At 40.1% G+C, this 17,774-nt stretch overlaps 1 protein-coding gene across 1 annotated transcript in view; it reads left to right on the top strand.

Annotated features, from left to right (window-relative positions):
- Window positions 1-17,774, top strand: part of GPC6 (glypican 6) — a 1,623,644-nt gene that overhangs the window by 1,437,945 nt on the left and 167,925 nt on the right. Inside the window, 1 exon segment of the mRNA XM_006832006.1 lies at window positions 15,367-15,497. Within this exon segment, the coding sequence (XP_006832069.1) occupies window positions 15,367-15,497 (131 nt within the window).

The following is a 17,774-nucleotide window of genomic DNA, read 5'->3' as shown; positions in this document are numbered from 1 at the left end:
AGATAGATAGATAGATAGACAGATAGATTAGATAGATAGATAGACAGACAGACAGACAGACAGACAGACAGACAGACAGACAGATAGATAGATAGATAGATAGATAGATAGATAGATAGATAGATAGATAGATAGATAGATAGATGTATATAGACACAGAGGGAGAGAGAGATTTCTTTAAAAGGAATGGTTCATGCAATTTTATAGTCTTGTGAGTTCCAACTTCACAGGTCAGACATCTGGACTCACATAGAGGTGATGACCTCAAGAACACGTATGAGAGCAGACTGGTCCCTCATGGGCTGTGGAGATTAATGAGTCCCAAGATCAGCAGGCACTATGGCAGGCTTCTGACTCAAGGGCCAACAACCTAAGATTAGATGATGACATCTCCATGCAATATCCAGTTCCAGCAAAGACCTATTGAGCTTTGCCTAGAAGTCCATACAGATTCCATGCAGGTCACACCTCTGTGGGAACTCCCTTCAACTAATTAGCATAGCAGATATCATCATAAAAGTGATGACATTATATTAGATCTCATCGTGCGGATGACTATATCATAATCACCAAACCAGAAGATCATGTACCAGCCAAACTGGCATAATCCTAGCATTGCAAAGGTTCTAGAGATACAAAGAAAACAAAGACATAGTCCTTTTCTCAGAAAATTCTTTAAGACCTTTTTACACCTTAAATTCTATTTCCTTATCAAAGCAAAGACTGATAGATTGATGTGAACTATTTGAACGTTCCGTGCTACACATGCCATAAAAGATGATCGTATGAATAATCAGCAATAAAAATGTAAATAAAGGATTATGGTTGGTAGTATGCACGTTGATGTCCATCACATTCATGATTTATAAGGCTGAATCTTTCTGCCTTGTGATATAACTAAACATCTCAGGCCCAATATAGTAGTGAAGCAATGCTTACATGAATGTATTATATTTTTATGAAACACCATTTATCATTCTACTAAAAAGAAACCAACATCTTAAAATGAGTCCTGTAGGTTCTAATTACTGTGCTAGGAATACTGGTGAATGATTTCCCCCACAATCCGCATTTTCTTTTGCAACATGGGGGCAAAAGAAGCCTCTTTGTTTGCAGTGTTTTCAGAATTAGATTAGTTTGTGTATTTGTTCTTGTTTCCTCTTCCTGAATTTGGTTTCAAAGTTAAGAGTTATTTTCATTAAATTCTCTTTTATTTGCCTTTAGTTCCTTAGTTACTGCAATTATTCTGGGTGGCTGTCCTTGTTTTATTGTTTGAATCAGATATCTGTGCACTCTTTTTAATTGCATTTCATTGGTTCACTTCCATGTTCTAGTCTTTAGCTTGCTTTATGTACTAGGATTTCGTTAGCTAAATGTGACTCTTGTCCTGGAGTGACCTTTTTGGAAGTATTTTCTATAGATACAAACACAGTACAGAGTGAACAGAATATGAAAAAGATGAGCATCAATCTTGTGGTAAGTGAATGTGTGAAAATTAAGGGAAAAAACAAAAAAAGGGCATTCATCACAGAGATTGTTTTGAGGCTAATAGCAAACTCGACTGTGTTGAGGAGTGACAGGAATTACTTTGTTTCGTAAATCCAACAAAGACAACTTTTTTGAGGTTAACCTAGAAATGACCTCACACAGAAACAAAACCAGCCACACTTTTCAATTTCAAGCTAAAAGAACTAAAAAGTTATTTCTACCTAATAAAAAAAAAGTACAATAAGATTCTAAATTCCCACAGAAACTCTTCATCTATGTTATAACACATCAAAAGCCACAAAGGGGCCATTTATCCTGGAAGGCTGCACCAATAAAGTTTTGTGGGCATTTGCTTTGGTCGATGGTGTGCCTGGCAAGGGAGTTGTATGTGTGTGTGTGTGAGAGAGAGAGAGAGAGAGAGAGAGAGAAAGACAAGTTGGCGTTTGTTAAGTGTCTATAAGAAAGCGTAGGAAGATGCCTGAAAATTTGTTCCACTAATTTGTGTAACAGATATTCAATAAACCCTCATGGAACTGAGGGGCTAGGGTTTAAGTAGGGAGCAAAACAAATGAAGTCCTTGTCCCCTTGAAAGTTATATAATAGTAGGAAAAGAGGAATAAATAGCAGGATCTATAGGCATATTTGCAAGTGCTAAATGATACAAAGAATAAAGCCAGAGGATAAGAGTGATTGGGAGTCTGTAGGGCAGCTAAAAGAGGTTTTTCTGAGAAGTGGCATTTGGCAGACACCTGAAGAAAAAAAGACTATGAGTTGTGTAGAACAATATTCTAATCTAGAAAATATTCCAGGTAGAAATAATAGCAGGTACAAAGGCCCTAGGGCAAGGGAGTGTCTAGTCTGCATTCAAGGAGCAGCAAGCAAACCAACAAGCGAAGATGTAAGAATAGATAGGGTCAATGAGGTGACCTTGGGAAATGCGAGGCTTGTGTAAAGGTGACAGAAGACCATGAAGAGTTCACCCCAGGAATTGGTAAATTTGACTACAAAAAAATTGAGATCTCGGTATAGCAAAACTCACCATAAAATCCAAAGATAAACAGCAATTAGGAGAAGATTGGAGGAAGACTCATTAACAACCTTCAATATGCAAATGATACAATCATGCTTGCTAAAATTGAAGAGGACTTAAAATACTGATGAAGATCAAAGACCACAGCCTTCAGTATGGGTTGCACTTCAAAAGAAAATAAAAATCCTCACCACTGGACCAGTAAATATCATCATGATAAATGGAGAAAAGATTGAAGTTGTCAAATAATTCATTTTAATTGGATCCACTATCAACACTCCTGGAAAAAGCAGTCAAGAAATAAAATGATATATCGCAGTATGCAAATCTGCTGCACGAGTCCTTTTTAAAGTACTCAAGAGCAAAGATGTCAATTTGAGGAGTAAGTAAGGTGCACCTGACCCAAGCCAAGGTATTGTCAATAGCTTCATATGCATATGAACATTGAACAAAGAACAAGAAAGATCATAGAAGACTTGACACATTTGAGTTATGGTATTTGAGGAGAATATTAAAAGTGCCATGGACTGCCAGAAGAAAAAACAAATCTGTGTTGGACGAAATACAGCCAGAATGCTCCTTAGAAGCCAGGATGGCCAGACTTTGTCTCTCATACTTCGGACATATTATCAGGAGGGGCCAGTCCTGGAAAAGGACATCACGCTTGGTAAAGGGGTCATGAAGAAGAGCAAGACCCCCAAAGAGATAGATTGGAATGGTGGCAGCAACCATGGGCTCAAGTTCAACAAAGATTGTGAGGCTGGCACAGTGTTTCTTTCTCTTGTGCACAGACTTGCTGTGAGTTGGAACTGACTAGATGACACCTAACAATGACAATGACAATGACAACAAGGGTAAGAAATTGGAAATTCATGTCACAAAAGAACTGTTTTGATGAATATAGTAAAAATTAAAAAATAAACACCTTTACCTCAATATGGAAAGAAAAATTAATGCACAAGAATATAAAGAGAAAAGGCAATATGAATGGTTTTTGAAAATTAAGAGATGCTCAGTTATAGTTACAATCAGAGAAATCTGAATTCGAAGTCCACTGAGAAGTATGGTTTGCCCTATCAGATTGGCAAAGAGTCAAACATTTGATCTTCAATATCTTTGAGTTAGAATTCTTCAACTTTGAGGATTAGAGAGACAGATGCTGTCATGCATCGTTAGTGGTAACGTAAACAGGCACAGCCTTGTTGGAGAGAAATTTCGCAAGGTCTTAAATGACCATGCTTTTGATCCCACACTTTCACTTCTCAAACCTTATCCAACAGGTTTTCTTGCACCTGAATTATGTTAAATGAATTATGTACCACGATCCTCACCGCAGCAGTTTGTAGTAGTGGGAAACTCTGGGACAAAGGAACTGGTGGAAAATGAACTAAAAGGCAAGGGTGAAGTCCAATTCTGAATCTCCTTTGGAACTTGAATCCCTGTGTATTCTTGAGCAGAGAGAGAATACCAACCAAGTTGTGTTCAGAAAAGTTTGTCTGTATTGGTTTCAGGATGGACTGAGGGTAGGCCGAGAGCTTAGTTACAACTTCAATGCCATTTGATGAGATGAGATTGAACTTGAATGAGTCTTGGTGATGCAACAATTAAGCACTCGACCGCAAACGGAAAGGTCAGCAGTTCCAACCCACCAGCCACCAGCTGCTCTGCAGAAGAAAGATGTAGCTGTTTGCTTCTGCAAAAGATTCACAGCCTTGGAAATCACCTGGGGTCGTTCTACTCTGACCTACAGGAATGCAGTGAGGCATATCAGCTTGATGGCAGTGGGTTTGATTTGGGGTTTGGATTGAGTTTTATGAGGAGTGTCACTGTGTATGGGGTGGGAGGCACAGGTGGTGATAGTAGGCAAGGCTGGTAAGGGCCCCAGGGTTGGAAGGACCTTTCTTACACGTCAGTTGAAGGCAATGGTAACCTTTAGAGCAGGCCAGTAACCAAATGTGATTTGTCTTTTTAAATGATCACTCTGATGAGAAGGTTAGAGAAGAGATTGGAGAGAACAAAACCAACAGTAGGAGGGTGATTCCTTTTAAGCATCAGAAATATGGACCAGAGAAGGAACAAAGTGTTAATCTTGTTTGGCAGTTTTTGGTTTTCAGCTGAATTCTAAAGTAAAAGATGTCTGAATTATACCTACCAAAGCCACTTTCAACTCAATTTCAACTCATATCAACCCCACAGAACAGAGTCCAACTGCTCCTTAGGACTTCCTAGACTGTAAATATATAAGGAAGCAGACTGCTCTTCTTTCTCCTACAGAGTAGCTTCTGGGTTTGAGCAACTGACCCTGTGGTTAGTAGTACAATGCTTAACCCACGGTGTTTTTTGTTAAGTGCCTTCAAGCCAGTTCCAATTCATAATGACCCTGTATAAGGTTTCCAAGGCTTTAAATCTTTGTGGGATCAGAAAGTCTCATCTTTTTCCCATGGAGTACTTGGCAGGCTCAAATCAATGGCCTTGAGGTTCGCAGTCCAGTGCTTAGCCTATGGAGCCACCACACTTTTAACTATGGAATTTTCTTTAAAAATACCTATATACACAAAAGTAATAATAATAATAGCTCCAAAAAAAAAAAAAAAAGACATAAGCTTTCTGAGTAGATAAATCCAAATTTTCTCTTCTCCACTCTGCACTGCTTCCTGGGTGCTCAGATATTCTCTGCCTGCTTACTACTCGTTGTTCTCTCTGCCAAGGCCTCTCCTGGAGCACATTTCTGCCAAAGATCTCATAAACCGTTAATTAATCGGTTTGGATGAAAGCAAAGAATATGTGTGCTCACAGTACCAGTCTGCGATAAGCCACAGACAAAAACATCACTAATGATCACCTTGCCATAGCATAAATGATCCTTTGATTTATTACTAAAACTTAAATAAATAACTGAGTGCAAATGAATGTATCTTAAAATCGCTTCCTTTTAAACGACTTTTTTTGAATTGTCTCAGTATGAGCTATTGGTGGTTCCATGGTGGTTGTTGTTGTTGAGTGCCGGTGAGTCAGTTCCTACTCTTAGCAACCCTGTGAAGGCTTTCCAAGGAGTGGCTGGTGGGTTTCAATTACGGACTTGATGGTTCAAACTTACTTTGTGGTGGTGGTGTGCCATGGAGTCAGTTCTGACTCATAGCGACTCTGTATAGGGTTCCTGAGATTGTATAGCTTTATGGGAGCAGAAATCCTCTTCTTTATCCTATGGAACTCATACAGTTGATAGCTTGGCTGGGGTGGCTGGAAATCTGGACCCAGCTGGGACTGTCAAGTGGAGTGCATACAGATGAGTTGTCAAGCATGATAGTTTCAAACTGATGACTTTGAGGTTAGCAGCTTGACTCGTAACCACTACGCGACCAGTGGTAGCACCCTCCTAAAGCACGAGAAACCTAGATTCAATCCTGGCCAATGTACCACATGCATAGCGGCCAGCCATCTGTCAGTGAAAGTTTGCACAAGGCCTTGATGTTGACCAGGCTTTAGTGGCGCTTCCAGAACACGGCTATGAAGAAACACCTGGCAATCTCCTTCTGGGAATCAGCCAGTAAAATCCCTTGGAGTCCTAATGGTTTGATCTGCAACAGATCACAAGGATAGCGCAGGGCTGGGCAGCATTTCTTTCCCTCATGCTTGGGGTCACCATGAGTTTGAGGACAAGTCCCCAGCAATGAACAACATGCCTTCCAGTGGGGGCAATAGAAAATCCTCATCTTTGCATTTAAAGTCAGTGGCCGTCAGCAAAGTCATTTCTGATGTTACATCTCCTTGTCTCTAGAAGTGAATTAAAAATATATGTCTGATCATATGAAGTCATACTTAATATTTAAATCCTAGTGGAGCTTTAACATTCAGGAATTTCCACTTTCCAAGGCCATCGGAAGAGCTGGTATCACAGCATTTACTCTTCAAAAAGTGAAGGAGTTTCAGAAATATTAGCATTTTTCCTTCTTCCAAAGCTACTCTATAGTTCTCTCGTGTTCACATCCCAAGGGAAGCATTCATCCTAATCTGAGAGTAGCTGGCATATGTCTGGTGTGCCATAACTCTCTGCAGACCAAGAGCTCATCCTTCCTGTGTGTTCTCTTTAAAGCAACATTGTATTGCTTCTTGACCATCCCAGTGTTGGAGTCCTGGCATGGCACTGTAGGATACTCACTGAATTGCTAACCACAAGGTCAGCAGTTCAAACCCACCAGTCACTCCTTGGAAACCCTATACAGGGTTCCTATGAATCTTAACGGACTCAACGACACTTAAAAGCAACAATTCCAATGTTGGTGAATAAGAAGCTATATGATAAATGTTAAATTTATTCAATATTATTTGACCAGAATTCTGAAAATCTGGGGGCTAGTAAACAAACAGGGAAAATGTATCACTGAGTATTTTCAATCGTCTCATCTGCATGTAAAAGTTGGACAGTGAATAAGTAAGACCATATAAGAACTGATACATTTGAACTAGGGTTTTGGAGAATATTAAAAGTTCCATGGACTGCCAGAAGAAACAACATATTTGTGTTGGGAGAAGTACAGCCAGAATGCTCCTTAGAAGCCAGGATGGGGAGCCTTTGTCTCTCATACTACGGACATGGTGTCACGAGGAACCAGTCCCTGGAGGACATCAGACTAATTAAAATTGAGGGTCAGCAAAAAAGAGGAAGACCCCAATGACATGGACTGACACCGTGACAGTCGTGATGGCTGAAATGCAACAACTATTGTGAGAATGGCACAGAACTGGGCAGTGTTTCATTCTGTTATGCACAGGGTTGCTAGAAGTCAGAAGTGACTCAATGGCCCCTAACAACAACAACATTTTGTAAATATTACAATTCAGTTGCTTTGGTTCGCTATTGTTACATACGATGTCATCCAAACATTAGCAACTTAAAATATTATCCACATTATTATAAGTCGCAGTACTGTGTGTTAAGAATGTGGACAAGGTTCAGCTGGTTGAATCTTCTGGTCCACATGGTGTTGACTGGGGTCACTTGGTGGTAATCAGTTGACACATGGGCTGTTCTGCCAGGCTTCACTCATATAATTGGTAGCTTGGCTGGGGTGGCTGGAAATCTGGGCCCAGCTGGGACTGTCACGTGGAGTGCATACAGATGAGTTTTCCAGCATGATGGTCTCAAAGTGGAGTCTTGCAAGGGAAAGGTGGAAGCTGCGTTCTCGTTAATGTTGGGTCTGGAAAACTCAACATCATCTCCAGTGTATTTGATTACTTATTAGTGACAGCAGTCACAGAGCCCACCCAGACTCAAGGAAAGGGGACATACACTCCATCTCTCAATAAGAAGAATGCCAGAGACTTGTCATCTTTAATTGGTGAAGAGGTACATCATAGGAAAAGTTGCACTTTTGCAACTCTCAGTAATGAGCTCATCCCTCAAAAAGCAGCCATTATCAAAACATTAATTTAATATACAAAAGAGCTCCAGCTATATATCTTAAAGTCGTCTGTTTGTCTTTTAGTCCCTTACTCCTCCATCATTTGCTTCACTATTTCTTCCAAAATATCTTGCAAATCGGCCCTCTCCTTTTCACTCCCGCTGCCTTAGATTGAGCCTGACAATAGCTAACTTTTGTTGAGAGCTAATTATATGCCAGGAGATCTGGTAGCGTAGTGGTTACGAATCGGGCTGCGAACCTCAAGGTCAGCAGTTCGAAACTACCAGCTGCTCCGCAGGAGAAAGATGAGGCGTTCTACTCCCGTAAAGATTAACAGCCTTGGAAACCCTGTGCAGGGTCCCTATGAGTCGGAACCGACTCTACGGCACATAACAACAACAACAATTATATGCCAGGCATTGGCTAACAATCTTGCAAGCCTTATATCATTTCATCCTCACACCACCCCTGGAAGGTTGATGCTATCATCACCTCCATTTCTTCGATGAGAAAACTGGGACTTGGTAAGTTAAGTGACTCCCACATTGTCTCATAGTTACTAAATGAACGGATCTAGATTCAATTCCCAGTACCTAACTCCATGCCCTCATTCCTAACCAGAAAGTCTGTACTTGTGTAAGCAGAATGCCTCTGCCCAGAGATGCAGCTTTATCTGCAGCCTGACTCCACACCTGTGGGTAGACAGACACTTTCTTCTTTAGCTTGCCCGTTCCATAGGCAGAGGCAACTCCTTGAGTACATTTCTCTGTCTATGCACCAGAATCTCATTCTGAAATTTTAGTGATTTCTAACAGATGTAAATTTCATTCCCCATTTGTTGCTGCTAAGTACCATTGAGTTGGCTCCAACTCATAGTAACCCTTTATGGCAGAGGTGGTGTTGTTGTTGTTAAGTGCCGTTGAGTCGGTTTCTACTCTTAGGGATCCTATATAGGGTTTCCAAGGAGCGACTGGTGAGTTTGAACCACCGACCTTATAGTTCAAACTGACCTTACGGTTCAGTGTTTTATTCCACAGTGGGACACCGGGGGTGGGGAACTTTTTTTTTCAGTCAAAATTTATGACCTCATTCGTGGGCCATACAAAAGTATCAACTTAAAAACTAGCCTGCTATATTTGATCAAACATTTAATTAATCCACCTAATGTGGTGGCTGGAGTCCTGGTGTAGCACTGTGGGATAATGCACTAGACTGCAAGGTTGGTTTAAACTGCAAGGTCAGTGGTTCAAATTCACCAGCTTCTCCTCAGAAACCCTATACAGGGTCACTATGAGTCTGAACCAACTCGACAGCACTTAACAACAACAACAATATGATGGCTGGAACCATGGTTGCCGTGACAAGGCCAGGCCAAATGATTTTGCAGGCCTTATTTGGCCTGTGGGCCAGACGTTCCCCACCTCTGCTGTGTAGGGTTTTCTGAAGCTGTACCCCCAATGAGATGGATTGGTCAAGTGGCAGCATCGATGGACTCAAGCGTGGCAACAATAGTGAGGTTGGCCCACAATCGGGCAGTGTTTCATTCTGCTGTGCATAAGGTCGCTATGAGTTGGTACTGACTCGATGGCACCTAACAACAACAAATGTTTGTGGGAGCAGAAAGCCTCACTTTTCTCCCATGGAGTGGCTGATGGTTCAAACCACTGATCTTGTGGTTTGCAGTCCAGTGCTTATTGTTCAGAACCACCTGTTGTTGTTGTTGTTGTTGTTAAGTGCCGTCGAGTTGGTTCCAACCCATAGTGACCCTGTATAGGGTTTTTAAGGAGCAGCTGGTGAACTTGAACCACCAACCTTGCTACTCAAACCAACTTTGCAGTCCAGCCCATTAACCCACAGTGCCACACCAGAACTCAACCTCTAAAAATGATAGACATGACTTGAACAAGGTGCCAGCCTTTTGTTTAAAGAGAAACAAAACTTGGGCTCCACAGTATACATGCACAGACAGGATCAACTGACCCTTGTCTAATGCACTATAACTGTCCCAGTTTAATTGGCAACAGACAGCAGCTCCAATCACACAGTTAAAAATAATGCTCCAAATATTTCAAAATATAAACGTCCCAGAGATAATTAAGACAGCGCAGGCTGGCAGCTTCTGGAGTGAGTTATAGCCATGTTGTGATTTAACTGATTTCAGAGAAACTTACTAACTACTGCCTTGATGTCATAAAACTACTTTGTGTTTTCTTCCCTTTGGAATGAGAGAGAGAATCTGAGATGACCTAACACACATCTTCCTAAAGCCCTGTGATACAGGAAAGGTTCTCCTTAAATGGTGACAGGCTTGCCCAACTGGCAAGATGGATAGCCATGGCTGCTGTAAGGGTCACACGGAGGACCCTTCCCCAATCCGGGGACTGGAGGAAGAATGGCATTGACTCCATGGCCTTTTTAGAGTCACGGTAGCTCATTTGCATCTGGTACTATATCTTAACTGGAGTCTTAAAGACAGTTTCTATAAAAGTATTGGAAATTTACAGTGGAAATGAAAAGTATTGGAGTTGACAGGAAAGCCATGCAGATTTAGAACAAAAAAAAGAACAGTGATTATGTTCTATCAAGAATGTATTTTCATCATTTAATTTTTTTTTCTGATTGTGGATGTCTGTATACAAATTCTTTTGTAAGATTGTTGGCCTTCTGTCAACTGATTTAATTGCAAAAACCACTTATAGGAGGGGAAAGATAAACCAACCAAAAGCACTACTATTGCCTTCACTGTGTTTGCTTTCCTCTCATTCTCAGCAACAACTCTGTATGGTACATAGTTACAGTTGGAGAGAGTGTAGGGGTGTGTGTGTGAAGTGCCATTGAGTTGGTTCCAACCCATAGCGACCCTATATAGGGTTTCTGAGGAGCAGCTGGTGAGTTTGAACCACTGACCTTGCAGTTCAAATGACTTCGCAGTCTGGCGCATTAGCCCACAGCACCACAGCAGGACTCCCGCCACACGTGTACACAATTTTCTTTGGGATTTTCCAAGAATTCATAAGTTGGTTTGTTTTTTGTTTTGTAAAAGCATCATAGGGTTTCAATATTTTCACATACATTTATGCTTGTTTTTGTTGTTAAGTGCTGTCAAGTCGATTCTGACTCGTTTGTTGTTTTGTTGTTAAGTGTCTTAGAGCCAGTTCTGAACCATAGTGACCCTGTATAGGATTTCTGAGGAGCTGCTGGTGAGCTTGAACCACTGAGGAGTTGCTGGTGGATCACACCACTTTACAATCCGCACATTAACCCACAGCACCACACATAGTGCAACCCTGTATAGGGTTTCCAAGGAGCAATTAGCAAATTAGAACCACTGACCTTGTAGTTCAAACCTACTTTACAATCCAGTGCTTATTCTACTACTTACTGATTAATCAGCAGGCATCTTGATTAATAACAACTTCTATACTCGATCTCTTTAAAGTATTCAAGAACAAACATGTCAATTTGAGGACTAAGGTGCACTTAACCCAAGCCATGGTATTTTCAATAGCCTTATATGCATGTGAAAGTTGGACAGAGAATAAGAAAGACCGTAGAAGAATTGATGCCTTTGAGTTATGATGTTGAAGGAGACTATTAAAAGACTGCCAAAAGAACAAACCAGTCTATGTTGGAAGAAGTGCAGTCAGAATGCTCCTTGGAAGTCAGGATAACCAGTCTTCCTTTCTCATACTTTGACATATTATCAGGAGGGACCAGTCCCTGGAGAAGGATATTTTGTTCCCTAAAGTGGAGGGTCAGAGAAAAAGAGGAAGACCCCCAACGAGATGGATTGGCACAGTGGCAGGAGCAATGGGCTGAAGGGTAACAATGATGGTGAGGTTGGAGCAGGACCAGAGAGTGTTTCATTCTGTTGTGGCGTAAGGTCACTATGAGTTGGTACTGACTCAATGACACCTACAACAACATGCTTATCAGCAGAGTAATAACGATTAACTCTTAGTGACAACTCTGAGATTTTGAGTCTTCAAAGGAGAAACTAATGTAATTGTATTTAGCAAAGTGTTTTTTATTTACATTAGAGTTTTCTTTTGAAAACTACTAATAACTTACACCAGATAACAAAATGTTTAGTGTATTCTAACTAATGTTCTAAATTAAAACGGGGAAACAAAAAGGTATATATCCACCATGAACATTTATTATCCTAAAGGAATTTGCGTGACAAATTAATTGAGGCAAATTAATTAGGAAGTATGATTTGAGTAAGTGTGATCATTTGTTTTGATGTTTTATAGTGTTCCGGTTTTCAGTTATTAGTGTGTGATACATCAAATCTGTTTGTTAGATAGTCTCTAAATTCAGATGGGATACACTCAGGGTTATATTTAGTTCTCATGACATGTTTCAATTTTCTTCAGCTTCAGTCTACATGAAATTGCATATGAGCAATTGTTGATTTGTTCCATAGTCGGCCCCTGGCCTTGTTTTGACAAATGATACTAAGCTTCTCCATCATCTCTTCACACAGATATAGTCAATTTGATTCTTGTGTATTCCATCTGGTGAGGTCTAAGTGTGTCGTCACTATTTATGTTGCAGAAAAAGTGTATTTGTAATTGTTGATCTTACAAAATTCTATCAAGACCATAGTTTTCAACTAATAATGTCTCCTCTTTGTTTCCAACTTTCACATTGCAATCATCAGTAATTATCAATGCATCTTGACTGCATATTTGATCAATTTCAGACTGAAGTTTGTAGACTTCTTTAATTTCATCATCTTTGATTTATTGGTTGGTATGCAAATTTGAATAATAGTGATATTGACTGGTCTTCCTTGTAGGTGTATGGATATTATCAGAGATAGCACTGCATTTCAATATAGCTCTTTAAATGTTCTTTTTGACCATGTATGTCATGTAATTCCTCTTTAATCTGTCATTCCCAGCCTACTAAACCATATTACTGTCTGATTTTAAAGGGCCAATACCAGTTCTTTTTAGCTCACTAAGGACGAGGATATTAATCCTTATGCATTCCATTTCATTTTTTATGACTTTCAATTTTTCTAGATTCATACTTTGTGCATTCCACAATACTTTTACTAATAGATAGTTGCAGTTATTTCTTCTCATTTTGAGTTGCTCCCCATCAGCAAGTGAAAGACTACAGAATCTTTGTTCCATCCATGTCATTAAAGTCAACTCTACTTAGAAAAGGCACATCTTCTTTAGTCATGGTTTCAAAGCCTTCCAACCTGATGGGCTCATCTTTCAGCATAATATCAAACAGTGCTGCTCTTCATAACATTTTCAGTGGTTAAATATTCAGAAGTAGTCAACATTTCTTCCCGATGTTGTTGTTGTTAAGTGCCATGAAGCCATTTCCAACTCAGAGCAACCCTCTATAGGGTTTCTGAAGAACAGCTGGTGAGTTTGAACCTCCGACTTTGTAGTTCAAACTGACCTTGTGGTCCGGTGCTTATCATACAATGCCACACCAGGACTCAACGTTCTTTCTTCCTACTCTGTCTTAGTCTGGAAACTCTGCTGAGAGCCATCCACCATGGGTGCCCCTGCTGGTATTTAAAATACCAGTGGCATAGCTTCCAGCACCATAGCAACACACGGGTGGTGTTTCAGATGAGTGGTGATTTCAGTGGCATATAAATGGACATATGCTTTTCCCATTAGATACTTCTTGTCACTACTTTTACCCAGTTCCCTTTATACACCTCACTAACTTGTGATCCTATAAGCTCAGATTTTACCCATAGCCATTTCTCTAGTTTGCTGGTGGTGGTTCAGCACCATCAAGTTGATTCCAACTCATAGAGTCCCTGCATAGGGTTTTGGAGGAATAGCTGGTGAATTTGAACTGATAACCTTGCAGTTCAAACAGACCTTGCAGTCCAGTGCTTATCCTACAGTACCTCATCAGGGCTCTGGTTTAGTAACCTCCGAATTCTTAATTCTTGCATCCACATCACTTTTACAATCTTCTCCAAAAAGCCTTAGTCTTCTCTGCCAATATTTCATGCAATGCAATTCAATATAATTTCATAGACTTTTTTTTTTTTTTGAGAGCTTACAATGTGTTAAACACCATAATAGGGCTTGAATATATAAAATCAAGTAAGACAAGTTCCCCTATCCCCAAGAGATGTCGTTGTGGCTATCTACTGCTGAAATAATAGAAATAACACAAATGAATGGCTTTAAAAAATAGAAATATATTCTCTCTTAATTGAGGAGGCTAGAAGTCTGGATTCAGAGCACGGACTCTGGGGAAAGGTTCTTGTCTCCTATCAGCATCTGTAGACCCAGCTCTCCTTGGAGTTCTCCATGTGTCTTGGCCTCAATCTTCCTCCGGATCTAAGAGCTTCACAGGGCAGGGATCCCAGGTCCAAAAGTTGCACTATACTCCTGGCTCCTCTTTCTTGGTGGCAGTGGGTTCCTATTTCACTCCTCACTCCTCTCTCCTTTTATATCTCAAACGAGATGGACTCAAGATACAACGTAATCCTATAGATTGCACCTGACCTTAATTAACATCGGAAGTGAGGATTTACAGCACATTGGGTAATTACCTCAAGTCAAGGCTGAGCACATCCTGGGGGTGATTACATTATATTAGATCACTTCATGAAGGAAGACTACCTCTTCACCGCCAAACCAATGCCAACCAAGTTGAAACAAAACTGTAACTATCACAGGCATCAAGTGTACAAGCAGAAGAACATGCTAGGTAGAAAACAAGGAAGGTGAGATATCATTTCCCATACTTTGGATATATTATCAGGAGGGACCAGTCACTAGAGAAGGACATCATGCTTGGTAAAGTTGAGGGGTCAGCAAAAAAGAGGAAGAACCTCAGTGAAATGGGTTGGTACAGTGGCTACAACAATGGGTTCAAACATAGTAATTATTGTGAGGATGGTGCAGTACCAGACAGTGTTTAGTTCTGTTGTACAGAGAATCGCTATGAGTTGCAACCAACTTGACAGTGCCTAACAGCAATGCTAGATGGAGTGATAACCCACTGTCACAATGGATCTCTCATCTTACAAGATCCAGGAATGCTTCACACAGGTAAATAGGTCTGAGATGTACCTTGACATTTGTCATCTCTTCTCTAGTAGTCCCAATTTCCCCCAGCCTCCAAAAGACAAATCGGACTCTATTCTTGAAATGTGATTGATCCCTGACCTAATATTGTTTTTATATAAATTAGTTACAGTCTCAACTCTCATATATTGGACTAGTTTTCTCATGTTCAGACCCAATTCTATACATCAAAGTCGTCATTTGAAATAAAATAAACTGCTATTTTAATAGTTAGTCATCCATATAATTTGGAACAACATGAAAACAAATATGACATTTGAAGGAACGATTTTTTCAGTCCGTTTTTCTGGAAATGTTTAAACACAGGTTAAGGACCTGGAATTCACAGTTCTCAAATCATATTTCTCTATTTTGACAGATGCAATGCTCTTGGTGGCAGAGAGACTGGAAGGACCGTTCAACATTGAGTCCGTCATGGATCCGATAGATGTCAAGATTTCTGAAGCCATTATGAACATGCAGGAAAACAGCATACAGGTGTCTGCAAAGGTATTTGCATTCGTTATGTCTCTATTAATAAAGAAAGTGTAGTCATGTAAAAATGAAGTAACTCGATATGTCAGCTAGGATTATAAATTCTAATACATTGTCAGGGAGTCTTTCCTGCGGAGCCACAAATTTGCTACTTCATTAAAAATGTCTAACAAAATGGCATTGAGAAGGGAAGCAATCTTTTCATTCACAACTATTCAATCATGAAGAAATTATTGGCTGCCAGAAAGTTTCAGAGATCCCTAAGAATGTTGACTAATCCCTCACATTTGTGAGCAACTTGGGGGGTGGGCGATTTGCACTTTAATGTATAAAATGTCTGCATTGCGCTCACTGTGGTTTTCCTGTCTAGTAACTTCTAATTGTATCTTGAGCGGTGCAAACCAAGCAAACGTTCTATATGTTAAATTGTAAATAATTAAACATCCCATCTGACTTCCCTTCAAAACTACGGTGCAGCCTTCATTAATGACTCTTCAGGGGAAAATACTCCTTTGCATGAAGCCAACCACACACCAAAAAAAAAAAAAAAAAGTAGTACATTTTAATCAATCATATGAAACAGAGCTTCTGGGCTTCCAGCTGTGAATACCAGGTGTGCAGTTTTGATTTGTCTCCACCCCATTGAAGATAAACAGGACCCACCTTAAGCAAAATTGAGTCTCCAGCCTTTTCCTTCACCAGTGTGTCCCTAGCCTTTTCCTTCATCACTCTTTCCTTCAACCTTGATGAATGCACAATGCTTCTCTGTTGTCTTTATTATCTTTCCTGTCCTGAAACTGTATCCATATCAACATCAGCCCTTTAAAGCGGGTATTGAGTGATTGCATTTTAATTGAAATGCAATCAATACACACTAAAATGTCATGTTAAGTAAAGGGTTGCACGTTTAGATTTCATCATTGTTTAAAATCCTTCGTGAAAGACAGTTCAGATTTAATCAAAGGGGAAGGGAAGAGGAGAATGGAGAAGTTTAAAAGCAGAAGGAGAATCGTAGACCCTTACTAGGTCTCCCTGGTTGAAAAGGAATCAAACTAGATTTGAACTATTCAGTATGAAGTGGGAGTTGTTGTTGTTGTTGTTAAGTGCCTTCGAGTCGGAGCAAGGAGGGGTGGGATATATTCGTTACTGAGTAGCACCATGACAACAACAACAAATTCACAAATTGGTTGCTTTAAAAGACAGAACTCTGTTTTCCCTCAGGTCAGGAGGCTCAAAGTCCACATTCAGGGAGTGACTGTAGCGGGAAGAGGGCCTTCCTTGTCTACTTCAGCTTCTACTAACCAACAATCCTTGGATTTCCTTGGCTGGTAGATGCATCACTGTGTGTCAGTCTTCGTATGACATCTTATCCCCATGTGTGTCTCTGTGTCTCTTCAGAATCCATTCTACTCTGGGATACCCTCTCTAACATAACAAGAGAACCCCTTCTTTTCAAACAAGATCATATTTATAGGCATAGAGGTTAGCAGATTAACACCAATTTTGGGGTGAGACAGCCCAACCCGTTACGTTAGCTAGGACTGGATCTGATCTAGATCCCTCTCTCTCTTGGGAGATAGCTGGGCCAAGACTTTCTTAGACCTAGTTCTCAATTACAATGGATTTGGATAACCTATGTAAAGGAGAATGTTCAAAATTGTTATGACCTAATGGGGATCTGGTATGATGCTATAGGATAATCATTGGACTGCTCACTGCAAGGTTGGTAGTTCAAAACCAACAGCCACGCCTCAGAAACTCTATACAGGTGGCTATGAGTTAGAACTAACGTGAAGGCACTTAATAATAACAGTTTTGTGGAAATAGTACGTCCGGGATCCCTATAAAATGACATTTTCTGTCTTCTCATTAGAAAAATAATAATCATTAATTTTCTCAAATCTATTGCCCAGAAATCAGTTAACATTATTTGAGAGGCCAGATACCCCAATGATCCTTGAATATCATGTACTTCTTCTGTTGATGATATTCCAAACAGCTCTAAAGAATTGGGTATGAAAAACCTTATGGACAATGTGTAGTAACTCGTAGACATGATGAAATAACTAGATATGTCAGCTGGGATTATAAATTCTATTACATTGTCAGTGAACTTAAGACCATTATATATTTCTTTTTTCTTTCTTAAATGTTTTATTGTGAATTATGTGATAGTTTACATGGGAGAACATTAGTTTTACATTCATTCTATCGTATCTCGTCTCATTACTATGGTTACAATCCCCTCCATGCAATCCTTCCCCAGTACCCCCCAGGTCTTCAGCACACAGT

The sequence above is a fragment of the Chrysochloris asiatica genome, unplaced genomic scaffold (genome assembly GCF_000296735.1).
Source record: "Chrysochloris asiatica unplaced genomic scaffold, ChrAsi1.0 scaffold00005, whole genome shotgun sequence".
Classification (NCBI taxonomy): domain Eukaryota; kingdom Metazoa; phylum Chordata; class Mammalia; order Afrosoricida; family Chrysochloridae; genus Chrysochloris; species Chrysochloris asiatica.
The sequence above is the reverse complement of the archived record's forward strand: the minus strand, read 5'-3'. Positions and strand labels throughout refer to the sequence as shown.